A 15,230-nucleotide genomic window follows, 5' to 3' on the forward strand; every position below is an offset into this window, starting at 1 on the left:
CGCTGCTGATACGATGTTTTGTAGCACCGTTACTTGTCACGCTTATCGGGATCGCGTTCGTGCTAACAGATCGGGCGTTACCCGGAGCACGGTGGCCTCTTCGATGTCAGTTATTAAGCGTGCACTCGTGTAATGCTGGTCGTTGTGACCCAGGCATGAATGCTGTGTCGGCGTGAATGCCGCATCATATCGCACCGAGGTGACCTTACGGCGCGTGGACGGCATATCGCACAGCTTTTCGACCCCTCTTACTTGCGAGTTGAACTTGTTCGTGTGATTGTCATCTCGTCCTGAAAGAAGGTGCCGAAAGAAGGTGCCAGCCGCGCTGTTGTTTTCCTTGTTTACCGTGGCTCACACCCAACTTGGGGGATGGGCCGTAAGTCGGGATGTTTTTAAGAATAGCGTAATTACAGGTTAGTGAATTACGATTCAAAGATGAAATTCAAGTGCGCGGAACAAGCAGAAAAAAATATTTTCTCAGCAGTAATTACGAAAGACAGGAAAAAAAGAAATGTTCTGGGTAACCGATTGGTTTCATCGATACGTGTGACACTGCTTTCCACTTGCATTTCTATCTTTTTTTTCTTCATCCGTGAGAATCGTGCAGAGGCGACGCTTCTTCGTAGGAAGTGTTGTGGGCGAACGTTCGTAGCTTCCGGCCACACGCTTCGGTGGACGTAAAAACACGCATATTTGAGGGCGCGGCGTTCAGGCATTGCAACGGCCCGCATTGGAATAGAGCTCGATTTTAGTGTGCGAGCTAGCAGCAGTTACGCTTGAAGAACGCGCCTATTGACGAGCGCACGTGCGGAAGGCAAATGATTGTGCTCATTTGTTTACGTCGTAAAGCGGTCGTAAAGGCGGACACGTCGCTGCAAATGCGACATTTCACGTTCTCCTCAAGCGTCTCAGATCGGCCCATTGTAAAGGCCTAAACCAATTCGGACTAGCCGTCCATGCGAAGTATTTCGCAAGAGCGCGTGTAGTTGACTTGTGTTGACCCCGCAGGCATGGATGCTCGCACAATGCACAGCGGCAGTCGAGCGAGTCGTTCGTTAAGCGGCCCCGCCGATGGGCGTCCCGCTGTGTCGAGCTGTCGTCCCAGTTTGTTGACGCCGTGTGTGGTCGCATACAGGCATGGACCGCGAGTGCGACGCCAGCCAGGTGTTGGCGGCAGCGCTGGAGCAGATGGACGGCATCATCTCCAGTGAGTGCACAGAATCCTTCTACTCGGGAACGTGTACACACTCCACCCCCCCGGTGGAGCCCAACGCCGCCCCTCTTTATCTAAAGGTTATCTCTATAAGTATATATCGCACTTTCCGACCATTTGATAACACTCCGTCGAAACTGGAATCCTAAATAAGTGCTTGCCCCTGCTTGTCCCAGCCCTGCACGTTCGGAAAGAAGTATGGCTGCTCGCTGACGCTACATTGAAAGCATATACAGGCACCTACTCAGACTGTTAGACTACTTCAAGAGGGAGTAATGTCAGCAGTCAGGGGTGCAGCCATGGGGTGGCATATCGGGTGCATGCCTCTCCTGAAATTTGCCTATGACGACTAGCTCAAGAGGACACTCAACAATACTTGCATGCCTAGAACCAACTACGTAACTGGTTACAGTGTGCCTCTGGTGTCCAACCTGTGAAGTTTTGGGTTTACAGTCTGCCTTGCTTGTATAACTCGCTCCTTTTGCTTGGCAAATTATTTTCAGTTCGGCTTGCTACCAGGACCTGCATCTAGGACTCTGTGCATAGCTTGGCACAGTGCTGTCCCTGTCCTTGTGCTCCATGTACTAAGTGCTTATCCTCCAAAACATAATAATAATGTCTGGGTTTTAATGCCCCAAAACCACGATATGATTATGAGACGCTGTAGTAGAGGGCTCCGGAAATTTTGACCACCTGTGGATCTTTAACGTGCACCTAGGTCTAAATAAACGGGCCTGAGACATTTTCGCCTCCATGGAAATGTCCTCCAAAACATCACCTATGCAAAGCCAAGTGGCCCAAGTTTGTCATGTGCTGACATACATCTCAGCTTCTCCTTCTCTCTTGGTGGGAGTAGTGGGTGCTGTCATACATGCGCAAGGAACGGCTATAATTGAATGCAAACAACTTGCTAACTTATGGACAATTTACTTGAACATGTCATGATTCTGAGCAGGTGTGGAATACAAGTGAAATTCAATATTGTGAGGGCTCGACGAGTAGGACATGTTGTTGCTCTGTTAAGTATGTCTGCATACGAGGAATGGGTGCAGTTGGAGTGAAGTTTCTTCAAAGTGTGAGAATGCAGCTACCCTTGGGAGGAGGGCCATGTGCCTGACGGGGCAGGTCCAATCTCGCTACAAACAGTCATATAATCCGACAGTCAGCCACAATGCCACTCTGCAGCAGAATGAACAAAGTTAAATATCTGGAATACCTACAAACCACAGATTATACAAAATTATTTAACTGCGTTCACACTCAATATACATGTTACCTTCTCTTAAACAGCAACAGTCTCGTAGCACAATTTTTGCATTCTTTGTGTGAACTGTTATCATAAATAAGGTTCTAAATATTTTTGTTAGTGTTAAGGAAATGTAGAAATTAGAAATCATTTGTTTGCACAGCATAATTTCTTCTTATCTGCAGTGTTCAGTGAAGTGTGCTCCAACTAATAATCACTTAATTACATTGCTCAACTTCCCTCCCATTCTTAGTGGTCTAAGTTTCATGAAATGCTGCATGTTACTTTGCCCATACCATTGACGCACCACCGGTATTGATGCTTTGTCACGGTCTCTTTTGTCAGGTGCGACGCTAGACTGTGCAGCCGATGAGAACTGCAATGGCCACAGTGGTGTAGACAAGCTTTTAGCGGAGCTGCGTCGGGCAGTCGAATGGAGTCATTCAGCCGGTGATGGCAGCGTCCACTGCCTGGACCCAGCCACAGCCAAGTTCGTTCATGCTTGGCTTGACCGAGTGATCAAGGCAGTGCCCAATGGAACGGTGAGCTAAGCAGTTTTGTCTTGCATTTTGAGGTTTTAGCGTAAGTACTAAATGCACATTTCAGCTGGTTAGGTCAGTCTTTGTGTCTGAGCATTTCTTCCACCAAGACGAATACCATCTGTAGTGATGCTATTTGCAGTGCTAGAGGGTCAAATAATAAAAAAAAAATCTATGTCTGCTCTGTTTTGTAGTCCGATTCTTTTGGAGCTGTTTGTCCAACGTTGCAAATTCCACCTTTCCTCTCTTACCCCTTATTTTTTAATTGGATCGATCGGTGGCTAGAAAGCTTAGATTTCTGCTTTTGCTGTTACCTATTGGAACATTGTGTTTACACGGCTTCGCCGTATTTAAAGAAAACAGTGTGCAACCTGGCCTCTCTGCCCAAGGAAACTTCCAGCGTGGGGTTTCTGGTATTGTTTACTCAATGGGCCAAGTGGTGTTGGCATGGTGCATCTGTTTCAGCTTTTCAACTAACTCTTTTGGTTGCACTGAGAAGCATTTGGAGAGATGTGTAGCAACTACCTGAAATGGCAAAGTGCAGGGTGCTACATGCAAGACTTGTGTTTGGGCAAGTTGGTTCATACATGATACGGACATACGAGCGCTATGGGACGGGGACATAGACAAGAGGTACACAGGACAGGCGCTCACTTTCAACTGAGGTTTATTGAGCAGACATGTAAAATTTATACAAGCAACCAGCTAGGGCGATAACAATTGTGAATCATCCACCCGATAACAAAAGTGCCAATACCTCACCAAAAAACCGCGTCATGGCCACGCACCACGCCGAATCAAGTACCTACCGCTCAAAGGCGTTAGAAAACGTCCGATATTGAAGACCGCGACACACTGCATATGAAAAAAAAATATATATATATATATACCTGGAAAGACGCATGCGCACTCAAGAAACCTTAACATCAAAATCAAGCCTTGACATCGAAACCCAAAAGGAAGCAGGCGCCATCAAACTGAACAGGCCATCAACGAAACCATCCTAGCAATGAGGAAACAAACTACCCCACCGTCGGACAAAAAGAAATGTGGTCTACAGAATCTGCACATATGCTCAACGGAACTCCTAAAAACCTAACCACGAGCCGCGTAAGTAAAATCAACAATTTTCCCCTAACACCATAAAAACCAAAACAAAACTTGAACACATAAGATCCGCGTCAAAAACCATAAGAAAACAATAGGTCATTAACAATGCTTAAAACAAGGAGCTGCGTCAGAAAACAGTGGTAAACGAAGTTTAAAAAAAAAAAAAAAAAAAAAAAAAAAAAAAAAAAAAAAAAACACTCAATCCTATAAACAAAGACAACAGCACAAAACATCTACGCCAAAGAATGGTAGCTTACAAATAACCTTCTAGGAAGGCGACTTCCTTGTCACAGAGTGTGATAGAAGGTACACTGATACACTTATCACCAGACTTGTGAATGTGGTATGCTTCCACGATTTCCCTTTCTGTTCTGTCATGAGAACGCCTGCTTCCTTTTGGGTTTCGATGTCAAGGCTTGATTTTGATGTTAAGGTTTCTTGAGTGCGCATGCGTCTTTCCAGGTATATATATATATATATTTTTTTTTCATATGCAAGTGTGTCGCGGTCTTCAATATCGGACGTTTTCTAACGCCTTTGAGCCGTAGGTACTTGATTCGGCGTGGTGCGTGGCCATGACGCGGTTTTTTGGTGAGGTATTGGCACTTTTGTTATCGGGTGGATGATTCACAATTGTTATCGCCCTAGCTGGTTGCTTGTATAAATTTTACATGTCTGCTCAATAAACCTCAGTTGAAAGTGAGCGCCTGTCCTGTGTACCTCTTGTCTATGTCCCCGTCCCATAGCGCTCGTATGTCCGTATCATGCTACATGCAGGGTGCTCATCTCGTAGAAAACCCGTTGGGACTTATCTAATAGTTGCCAGTTATCACCTGTTTAGTGAGAAAAAAGAAACTTGGAGGATGCTTGAGCTTTGCCTTCAAGAGCAGAATGCGACAGCGTAATCGGGCCCCGTTCACATCGCCTTCTCAAACACTAGTCTGGCTTCACTTCTCAGTGGACACCTCAACCGTACCCCAAGGAAAGGGATGTCTGTTCGCATAACATTGGCCGTTTTAAACTATCCCAGAATGCCTACTGCAAGGACTGTTGCCAAGGGCCCACCATGCCATAATTCTTCCTTTACGAATTGGCGAAGTACCCACTGTGCATCTGTAAAGCAACATGCGTACCAGCGCAGCTGGACACTTCATTGATGCTGTTGCTGATGATTATGATTAAATATGCCTGAGTGTATTGTAATCGGTGGACATTTAAACCACCCACTTGTCGTGCAACTCGCATGTTTTGATGCCTGGTGTGATTCCATGCTTCTGCCATGCAATATTACATGCATAAGGAGACTCTTCGCAGCAAATGACATTCATATAGGTATTTTTTCTGAAAAAGTTTCAAGTACTGGCGTGGCTTTGTGGTAGAACAGCTGCTTGCCACGCAGAAGGCCTGGATTTGACTCCCACACGGACTGAAGATCTCTATGTATTTATTTGTTTGCATCTATCTCGATTTTTCGCTCACGACCAACCACATCACACCAGAATTTCTGCAGAACGAGCTCCCTGAAGATATCACGTTAGTAGACAGTTACCAGCCCCACATATTTGTCAACATTGCTTCAGCAATACAGTAAAACCTCATTAAAACCTCGTTTAAAGTCACTGGGACTGTGAAAAATTTTCTAATTAAGTGGGTTTTCAAATTAACAAAACATACAATGCGTGGGATGCAAGGTACTGAATTACTGAAAGTAATCACAGGCGGTCATTTGCTGCGCCTGTTAGTTTGCGGCTCCAGGGATTATGCTTTCCAGCAATACCCGGTCCCAATTTTAGCACAAACCCGGGGAAATGGCAGGTCTTGCTGCTGCCAGCGCAAAACAAAGAAAAAAAACTGTCTTGCAGACAACTGAAATGCACACCTGTACGAAAGAAGACGTGCTTCACCGCAATACAGTTGTGACATGGGGGCGGTATATCACCTGCTCCTCGCAGCGTCAGCGTGTCATGGTGCGACTATTCACCCATTCTTTCTTGTAAAATAAAGAATTTAATAAGGCCAGTGTTCTGGCTGGAAAACATGATCACTGAAATTTTCGAACTGAGTTTTCGAAGTAGGCTTTGCAGGCAAGAACTCTGCCAGCAGTGCAAGTGCACAAATTTCCAGAGCAACCGCCAATCGGAGGTTCGCAGACAGTTCTTCATTATTTTTTCTTTTCCCAGAAAGAATGGGTAAATCGCGACGTGCCGACATTGCGAGAAGCATGCGACATGCTGCCCGCGCGTCACCGCTGCGTTGCAGTGAAGCACCTCTTCTTTTCCGCAGGCGCATTTCACTTGACCACGAGACCGCTTTTTAAATTTTTTTTTTCGCTGTCAGCACCGAGGCTGGGGTGCTTCACCTGTCGCTCATTAGTATCACTACATTGCACTGCCTTGTGACTCCCAAGGGCCGTCGTTTCCGCGGATTTGCAGTGAAATCGGGATCGGGAATTAAACGCATGGCACCCAAAGTTTTCGAGGATTGACTGATATGCCCTCTACTATAGGCTAGCGTCTCCAGGAAGGAGTTGCATGATGGCAGGCTTGTGATCTTTGTCCGAAATATATCTGTGTTGCAGTTGTGGACGCATTCATGCCATTTTCCCACACCTCATGAGCCGTAGCCCACTGTGTCGTCAGTTGAAGTAATGATGAACAGACTGCTCTAATGGTTACAGGAAACAAGAAGTGTTTGCCTGTAATTGTGTCTCTCACATTCGAACTACGCGTTGCTGTGCTTTGATTTTCGACTCTGAGCGCTTGCTTCTGGGACACCGTGGCCAGGTCGCGTGCTCACTCTGGAGGTGAGAGAGAATCATCGAAGCGACAGAGAGTCTACCTATAGCAGCCAACAAGACAAGTTGTTTGGGGAAAACTGACCCCGTGCTCAGAAAGGACCTGGTCTCCCATAGCTCAGGTCGCGTAGTAAAAGGAAGACCCTTATGTATGTATATCCTTCATCTTGTCTGCAGTCCGATAGATCTCCAACAAAAGGTTTTGTTTGGTGAAGAAGTGATCTCTTTTATATTGTTATCCTGAAATATTCTGTTGTTTGTTTGCATGTTTGATTGAGGGTTTCCGGAATGTCAGTCTTCGTTCACAGATCTTCTGTCACTCTTGAATTGGTTGGTCACTCATACAGGTTTTGCTTTGTCTTATTGCTTCAACTTGGAGTGCTTCATTTAGCATAGGTTCCTGTTAGTGTCCCATCACCCATGAGTAGTGCCCAGGAATTTTTTTCGGGGGGGGGGGGGGGGGGGGACGTGCTATAAACCTTGACTATTTGAGAAAAGCACCTATTTGCGTTATTTCTTTTTGCTAAAAACACCTACTTCACCAAAATTTCGCGGGGGGGGGGGGGGGGGGGCTTGCGGCCCTAGGCCCCCCCCCCCCTGGCTACGGGCCTGGTAGTGCCATTAGGGAGGTTGTTTCAGGGGCCTGTTGAAGGAAGGCACTAGCCACAGCAGTGGCGTAGCCAGGGGGGGGGGGGTAGGAATACCGGGCCCGTGCCCCCCCCCCCCCGAAATTTTTTTTCTCCCATGGGATACGGAGCACAAAATGACACTAGACCACACTTCCCTGCCCGGCCCCCATTCAGATCAAGGAGGTGCCCCCCCCCCCCTCCCCCTCTCCGAAAAATATTTCTGCCTATGCCCCTGAGCCACAGGTTGATCTGGTGCTCTAGGGTGTGTGACAGGGAGTAGCAATAAATTCCTGGAGAACAGCGCCCTCTCCCGTCCCCACCTACTCCCAAGGTTCCAAGGCACAGCCTTTGCTAGGAGTGATACCTTAGCCGCAATCCTGGCATGATAGGCAACCCGTGTCAGGCGCTGTTTTCAAGAAAGGAGTATGCGGTGAAACGGGCAGGGAGACATATGCACCTTAAAAGGTGTAGCATAGCTTTGTGTGATAACCTGGCGAGATTTCATACGGAACCATACAAGTGGTGCTCGCTAAAGGATTATCACTTAATTGTAATAAAAAAACATAAAGCCTAGCTGTATAATTTTGCCGACTGTGTACAGGGTGTTTTTTAAGGCAATACAGATTGTTTAATAAAAATGCTATGACTGTCAGACCTCTGTCGTCTTCGCGAACGAACTCTACGCCGGGCCGGAACGACCTTGCCGTACCTAAAGTTGAACTGAAATGTGCAATTAACAAAAACTCGTTAACTAACTTTTAAATTATTACCTTGAGGGCGGTTAATTGTTTATATAGAAAAGTTGTAGGACGTGACAAATTATGGTATACCCATTTTTTTAATCTAGAAAAGACAAGTAATTTGAGATATTAATCATCGTAATTGAGGGCCCCGATCCAGGCGATATCGAAGCTGAGCGCCCCGGGCGCGCAGGAAAAGCGCGCCTGGAGCATAAGCGCTCCAGGCGCGTGTGTGGAGTGCTTACCCGTTTCTTTGTTAAAATGAAGTGCAAAGAACTATTTCAAATAGTGAAGTATGTGCCGTGCGCATGTGCCGCGAGTGACGTAGTCCGGGTATATATGTCTTCTTCTGGCCTAATAAAGCCTTCAGTTGATAGTTAGCGCTGGTGTTGTTCCCTCCCTCTGTGTCCCCGTCTTAGTTTGCGCTGAAAGGTTCTCAAGATGTATTTCAAATAGCTTGTCCGCGATAAGTAGCGTTACAGTGGCTGACGTCTAGATTTACGCTCTACAGTGAAAGAAAACGCCGAAATTACGGTTTTCTTCTGTAGCGTGAAAGAAATGGATAATCACTACACACTAAGCGCAAAGAATAAGCGGCACAATTTGTTATTTTGGACGACTTGACGTTTTTCGTGAACAGATTTTGCTGCGACGCGCCTTTCTTCAAAGTTCGTCACGTGAGCTTCCATATCATAATTACGACAAGTAACATCCCCTGTACTTTCCTTGGCATTATTGTCTGTTAGTTGTCGTTGATGTTGTGTCTGACAAAGAAAAACGAACCCTTAAAAATTCCCCTTCCTTCCTTCTTCCTGTCTCACGTAACACGGACGCTGCATTTCCTGCGCGCCCGGAGCGCTCAGTTTCGATCAGTGTTGCATGCGTTACCGAAAAAAAAAAAAGTAAATTTACGTAACTCGTCACGCTAAAGAAAAAGGAACGAGTTGCCGCCCTACGTTACCCATAAAAAAAGAAAAGATAACGCGTTACCGTTACCGAAAAAAGTAACGGACGTTGCTTAATTCTGCCGTTACTCCATTGTCACAAATTTTATTCAGGGCATCTTCACTGCAGGAACCCACAATACCAATTTTATAAAGCTGATATGTATATTTCACATAAAGGTTCAAGCCCAAACAACAATTTTACCTGAAATAGCGATTGCACAAATGTGCCGCACCTTTGCAGTAGTATAGAGGCTTAAAATTGCCGGTGCAGTTACGTGTGATGGCTTGTAACACTGCGCCATGTGGTGGAGCCATTTTTCTCAATATGAAATTAACCACAAAATGATCGATTTCATCATCAACGCTTCGAAAAGAAAACCTCTCTGAACCCTCGACAGCGTCGCAGTAATTATGACGGCGTGTTTCTACTAACAATATAAATGCGCAAATTTTTTAGCAGTAAGGATATGCTTAAATGCCATAATTCCGGGAAAAAGTCTTTGCGCACACAAACAATTTTATTTCACTTTAACCTGTGTAATACCGCAAAAATTGCGAGCGTGTATGTAAACTAGGAACGTAGTTGCAGTTGCAGATAGGAAGAAGCAAAACCAATTGTGAAAACGAAGTTTATAAACTGTGCTAGATTACTACATGGACAGCTTCCTAATGTGACTACAACTTGCTGAACGTGAGCAAGCCGTCATCAGGCAGCTTGCCTCGCTTAGTGAATACTTTCTGCATTGGCTTTCAGGAAGAGCTGGTGAATGCGCGTAAAGTTTTACTTGAGCCCACTCAGCGCGATGTCGTGCGGCACCAAAGGCACCGAGGGCAGTCGGTCATCTTCAGTTGGCGATGATGTCGGAAAGGCATTTCCGAAGAGGTCGTCCCCTGTTGTGCTGGAGCTCAGGCGGGTCGCTGTAATCCGAGTCTGGATGTCCGCAAGTACGGCAGCTCGCTTTTGACGGTTTCGAGGACCTCACTTTGCTTCGCTTCATCGACGGTTCACGACAACGTGAACCTCGATAGCAAGGTAGCGAAACCAGCAGATCCATTTAAGAAATTTCGGCAATTCGCTCCCCATTGCAATTCGCCCCGCGCAACAAAAAACCCCTCGCAGGATCGCTTCGTCGGCGCTTGGCGGGCCGACAGGAGTCCGCTGCTGCAAGATAACGTCGGGGCGAGCTCTGGGAATGTGGCTCTCACAAAACGCAGGAAATTTGTGTAAACCTCTCTGGATAATTGGAGTAAAAAGTAACGAGTAACGTGACACGTCACGTTGCCGAAAAATCTTAACGTAAGTACGTTACCCGTTACAGTCCCAACGAGTGCGTTACCAAGTCACTGAAAAAAAGTAACGCGTTAGCGGTAATGCCGTTACTTTTAACGCGTTACCGCAAACACTGGTTTCGATATCGCCTGGATCGGGGCCCTCAATTTCGATTTTTATTATCTCAAATTACGTGAGTTTTTTGGGATTTTAAAAATGTGGGTATGCCATAATTTGTCACGTCCTACAACTTTTTCATATAAACAACTGTGCTCAAGGTAATGACTAAAAAGTCAATTTACGAGTTTTTGTCAATTGCTCAATTCAGTGTAACTTTAGGTGCGGCAACGTTTTTCCGCCTCGGCTTAGAGTTCGTTTGCAAAGACGACAGAGGCCTGATAGTATAACATTTCTAATAAAAAAGTCTGTATATTGTATAAAAAAAGCACCCTGTATACGTCGTGTTCAGACCGTGATGGCAAATATATATTAATTTATAACAGTGCTACATCACAAATATCATGGGCCTTTTGAGACGAAGAATCGGCTTCCCGGACCTGGTAGCATGCTGGAACAGTGTTGCTTGCTGTAAGCTACACAATGTGCGTGGTGTGTAGCCAGCTGCATAATACCTGCTCTAAAGTTTTAAGGTATGGCGTACCCGTAGATAGGGATGGTGGACTAATATACTAATCGATTTTACTACATTAATTTGACAGTCGATTTGACATTTGATCGTTGAGTAGTCTTGGCCATTAATTGATTATTTATCAATATTTTTGGTGGTGCTCTGAAAGAGATGGAAATGCAGTTATATAGTCCTGTAAGACCCTGTGTTATTTTCTGACAGATGGAACCAAAATTAAGTGTACAAATGTCTAAATGTTAAAGAACAATGCGTATTTTTTTTTTAAGGATTGAGTATATTTAGTGCTTGTGGCTAGCAGAGGGCTCGTCAACGGGAAACTTAAAGTGATGGGAAGTCGTCGAACAGTGAATGCCACTATAAAAAGACGCTTATTGAGCGAATCGTTGCAGGGCTAAGCAAAAATGAGAAAAATGGCACAAGTAAAAGATGATGTTCAGTGTAGACATGCGAGAAGAATCCAATATATCGACGCTCACGTGGGGGTCGTCAATACCTTTGTTACGCTGCCTTTTAAAAGGAACCTGAAGTGGTTTTTGAAAGTTTGTCAGTGTTTAGGCTAGAGCGTCATCGACGCATTCGCACCATCAGTTAAGTTACGCGCCTTGTATCATGGCAGCTACAGTCTATTATATTTTTACTTTTCCTCCCAGCACTGCTTTTCCCCCTCAACTCGTCAAACGCGCAGCCGTCGCTGGCGACGACAGCGCACTCGACGGCTTGAACTGCGCTACCCTCTCCGTGGCCACGGCTAGAGTGGCTAGAGTGGCTAGAGAGTGGCTAGAGTGGCTAGAGAGGCGCGCGCTCGCTCCTCGAGCGCGCGCCTCCAGACCGGCCGTGCCGTGGCCTCCGCAGTGAGCTCCGGCAGCGCTAAGCGGATCGCGGAGTGGTTGAGATCTACCCCGCTAGGTGCCGCACCACTAGTAGTCGTTCCCATTTTATTCTCCTGTAAGTTGACAGCCTGCAAACGCCAGAAGTATGCGGACAAACAAAAAGTGTTTGAGTTCGATCACTGATAGACGTAAAATTGGGCAATGTCGTTGTGTCTTCAGGGGTGAAGTTACAGCCGTAGACGCTTGGATCCTGGCGTTGATCGCAGTTCCTGTCTTCCGTCCGCCATCCCCGAGCACATACGTCTCAGTGGCCGCGCTGTGTTTACGTTCGTGCGCGGATCGTTCGGCGTAGTGCGCGTGTTTTGATTGTTTGCCTTGCGCTTATGACGAGCGAGAATCGTTCAGGACATTATGCAGCCTGCACTGTCGTCGGTGCTGTCGCACGTAATGGTTGAAACAACTTCGCACGAATCACCTACAGCGGCGCTCTTCGCCCGCATTTTGCGGCGCTCAAACTGCACAGATTTCGTCGCTGATTACTGCATAAAACCATGGCCCAATAACGTGTTTGGTGCCCAGTCGGGGTTTGTTTCACCGAAGAGCTAAAAGGGCCTCCCGAAAACCAAGGCGCGATCGCTGTGTTAAATTCGGTGCTTCACGTTTCGACAAAAATTGACATCGCGCGCATATTTCCATGGTGATACACTCGGCGAACAAGTGAGGAGATTCGGAAGCATTACTTGCCTGTTATGAAGTGACACCCGCACGCACAAACGTTGTGCAACGTCTGAGGCCCTTCCTCTTTACGCGCGTAGTAAGCCATGTGCTCCGCTTCTCGGACAGCTCTTTCGTGCGGTCGCACGTGTTTGTGATCACGTTTGGCAAACAGTACGTCCCCGCGTCTGTTTCTTCTTCTTCTTCTTCTTCTTCTTCTTCTTCTTCTTCTTCTTCTTCTTCTTCTTCTTCTTCTTCTTATTATTATTATTATTATTATTATTATTATTATTATTATTATTATTATTATTATTGATTTGCATTTCTCATGCAGCAGCGAAATATCGCACAAATCGCCGTTGCGATGAGCAGCGTTGACGGGAAATGCGAGAGCCGCACAGCTTGAGTCGGTGTCGTCTGCTGCCATATGCTCGGTAATGGCGGCGCATGCCACGGAATCGTATCCCAGAGTTCCGCGGTGTGACGTAGTTGCAAGTTATGTATATTCGCTGTACCGACGAGCTGAAGCGATTCCGCTCGCCAGTTGCCTTACATGCCTTAGACGATGTTGCAGCTTTACAAGTCACCACTCGCTAGATTTGCAGCACACGGCGCAGCTAGGACAGTTGGTGTCCGAGAAAAAATCACAGTTTCGCCTCAATGGCGAATGAATGAATGCGATAGCAAGAAATTGGAATGTCACAGGAAGAACGGCAAGCAGCTAGAAACTTGCTGCGCGCTGCTCAATCACAAAGGACGCAGGAAAAAAAAAACACACAACGCAAGTGCGAGCTAACAACGGTCACAGCTCGACACACGCAGCGCGCTGCTCAAACACAAAGATGGACGCACGAAAAGAGCGCACAGGTATACACAGGACGAGCGCGAACTGTCACAATTGTTACTTCAACTAGCCCCTACTTTGACTCTTCTAGCTAGCAGCTCACTCCTTTCGCAAACGCGGCCGCTGCAGTGAGCAAAGTGACCTTCGTGCGGTCTGTAGCTTCAACGCAAACTTTGCGGTGAAAGCACAAGACGCACAAAATTCCCCTTGAACAGATAATCGCGCGAGCACGGTCGACCACGCCCCGTATGTCAAAGTATTAGTCGGAGGCACACATCCCAACTACGGCGACACACTATAGAGTTTTAGAATTGGGGACCCAACAAATTTGCGAGCCGCTAGGACGCATGCGCAGAACGCAAGCCACTCTCAGACTCTTGCGCTCGCGTTGTCGCAAGACCCTTCAGCGCCTTCCTTTGGGCGGCGAACAAAACCGGAAAGCGCGCGATCTCAAGAGAAGAAAATAAAGACGACGCTTGGCAGCGCACTTAGCCACGGCTCGCGTTCCCTGCGGGAGTCGATTCTGGTCACTAAAATAAAACCTCATTTGGGTTTAGTTGGTACATACTCATGAGGCTAAAATTACAGCGCAAACGCACTTCTTTGTCTTTCTTCTCTACTTTTTTCCTGCACCCATCTGAATATGATTTCATGTCTTCGTGTATCTATAATACACTATCATCCTTGTTACACGTTTTGATTTAGAGTTATTGTTGTGTGCGCATGTGCGGTAAAGTTGCCGTGGGTTTATATATGCATTGGCGTATGAAAGAATAAAGCAGTTGTTAGTCAGCGCTTGTGCGTTGCTTTCCTTCGTGGGTGCTTGTGCGTTTGCGCTGTAATTTTAGCCTCGGGATCCTTGTCACGGTGTAACACGGTGATTCTGGTTCAGCCGTCTCGTTTCTTCCCTCTTGTGGCATATAGCCTACAAGAGCCAAAGCGTTCCCACTAGCTAACGCCACCACGAGCCACGGGGCGCTCTTCTTTTTCCCTGGCCGACTGGCCACGAGATGGCGCGGCGCTGAAACCCCAAATAGGGTGCCTTGATGCGCGTTTTGTCCGCACACATCGAGGCACACTAACCCCAAAATGGTAAACTAGCGCGGGCAATAATGCAGCATGGCCCGCGTCTCGCATAATTTTAATTTTGCCACGTGTGGCGTCCCGTGCGTTTATGTTCTGCCGTGCCGTTAGTATCCTGGAGAAAGAATGAGGCATCGCGTAATTGTCAGGTTCGAAGCCCCGGTCGAGCGCTTCAGAATGTTTTTCTTCTGAATTATTTTATTTGTGGCTGTCATATATATACGTACATGTACATATACAGGACATGACGGCAGCGGCAAAAATCCGTCGAGAGTGTCCATATAATTGCTATCGCAATAAAAGAAACCTCGAAGTAACGCTGTCGCGCAGCCTCACGCCCACACGGAGCACGTTGTAACAGAGGCAGACGACGCTCGCTGCACACCGGAGGTTCAGTGACGTGTACTGGACTAATCCAATCAGATAGATCGTCGATGCTACGTATAATAGAACAATACTACGTAGAATGGAAGAGGGAAGTTGAAAACTCGTTCGTCCGAGCCGTTGCGATCCGTAGCGATTGGCATGTTTAATTAAGGCATTGTTATAAACCAAACACTTGACGCAGAGAGCTTCAATGGGTCTGCAAATTATTCCTGGGACTTGCTTTACTGGCTCAATG

The 15,230-nt window shown here is 46.6% G+C and overlaps 1 protein-coding gene across 1 annotated transcript in view; it reads left to right on the forward strand.

Annotated features, from left to right (window-relative positions):
* The window catches only part of LOC119383963 (liprin-beta-1), a 102,267-nt gene that overhangs the window by 209 nt on the left and 86,828 nt on the right, over positions 1–15,230 (forward strand). The window contains exons 2-3 of the mRNA XM_037652245.2: positions 1,136–1,207; positions 2,805–3,001. Coding sequence (XP_037508173.1) covers positions 1,138–1,207; positions 2,805–3,001 — 267 coding nt within the window. The 5' untranslated portion in view covers positions 1,136–1,137. The remainder of the gene's footprint in view (positions 1–1,135; positions 1,208–2,804; positions 3,002–15,230) is intronic.

The sequence above is a fragment of the Rhipicephalus sanguineus genome, chromosome 2, assembly GCF_013339695.2.
Source record: "Rhipicephalus sanguineus isolate Rsan-2018 chromosome 2, BIME_Rsan_1.4, whole genome shotgun sequence".
Taxonomy (NCBI): domain Eukaryota; kingdom Metazoa; phylum Arthropoda; class Arachnida; order Ixodida; family Ixodidae; genus Rhipicephalus; species Rhipicephalus sanguineus.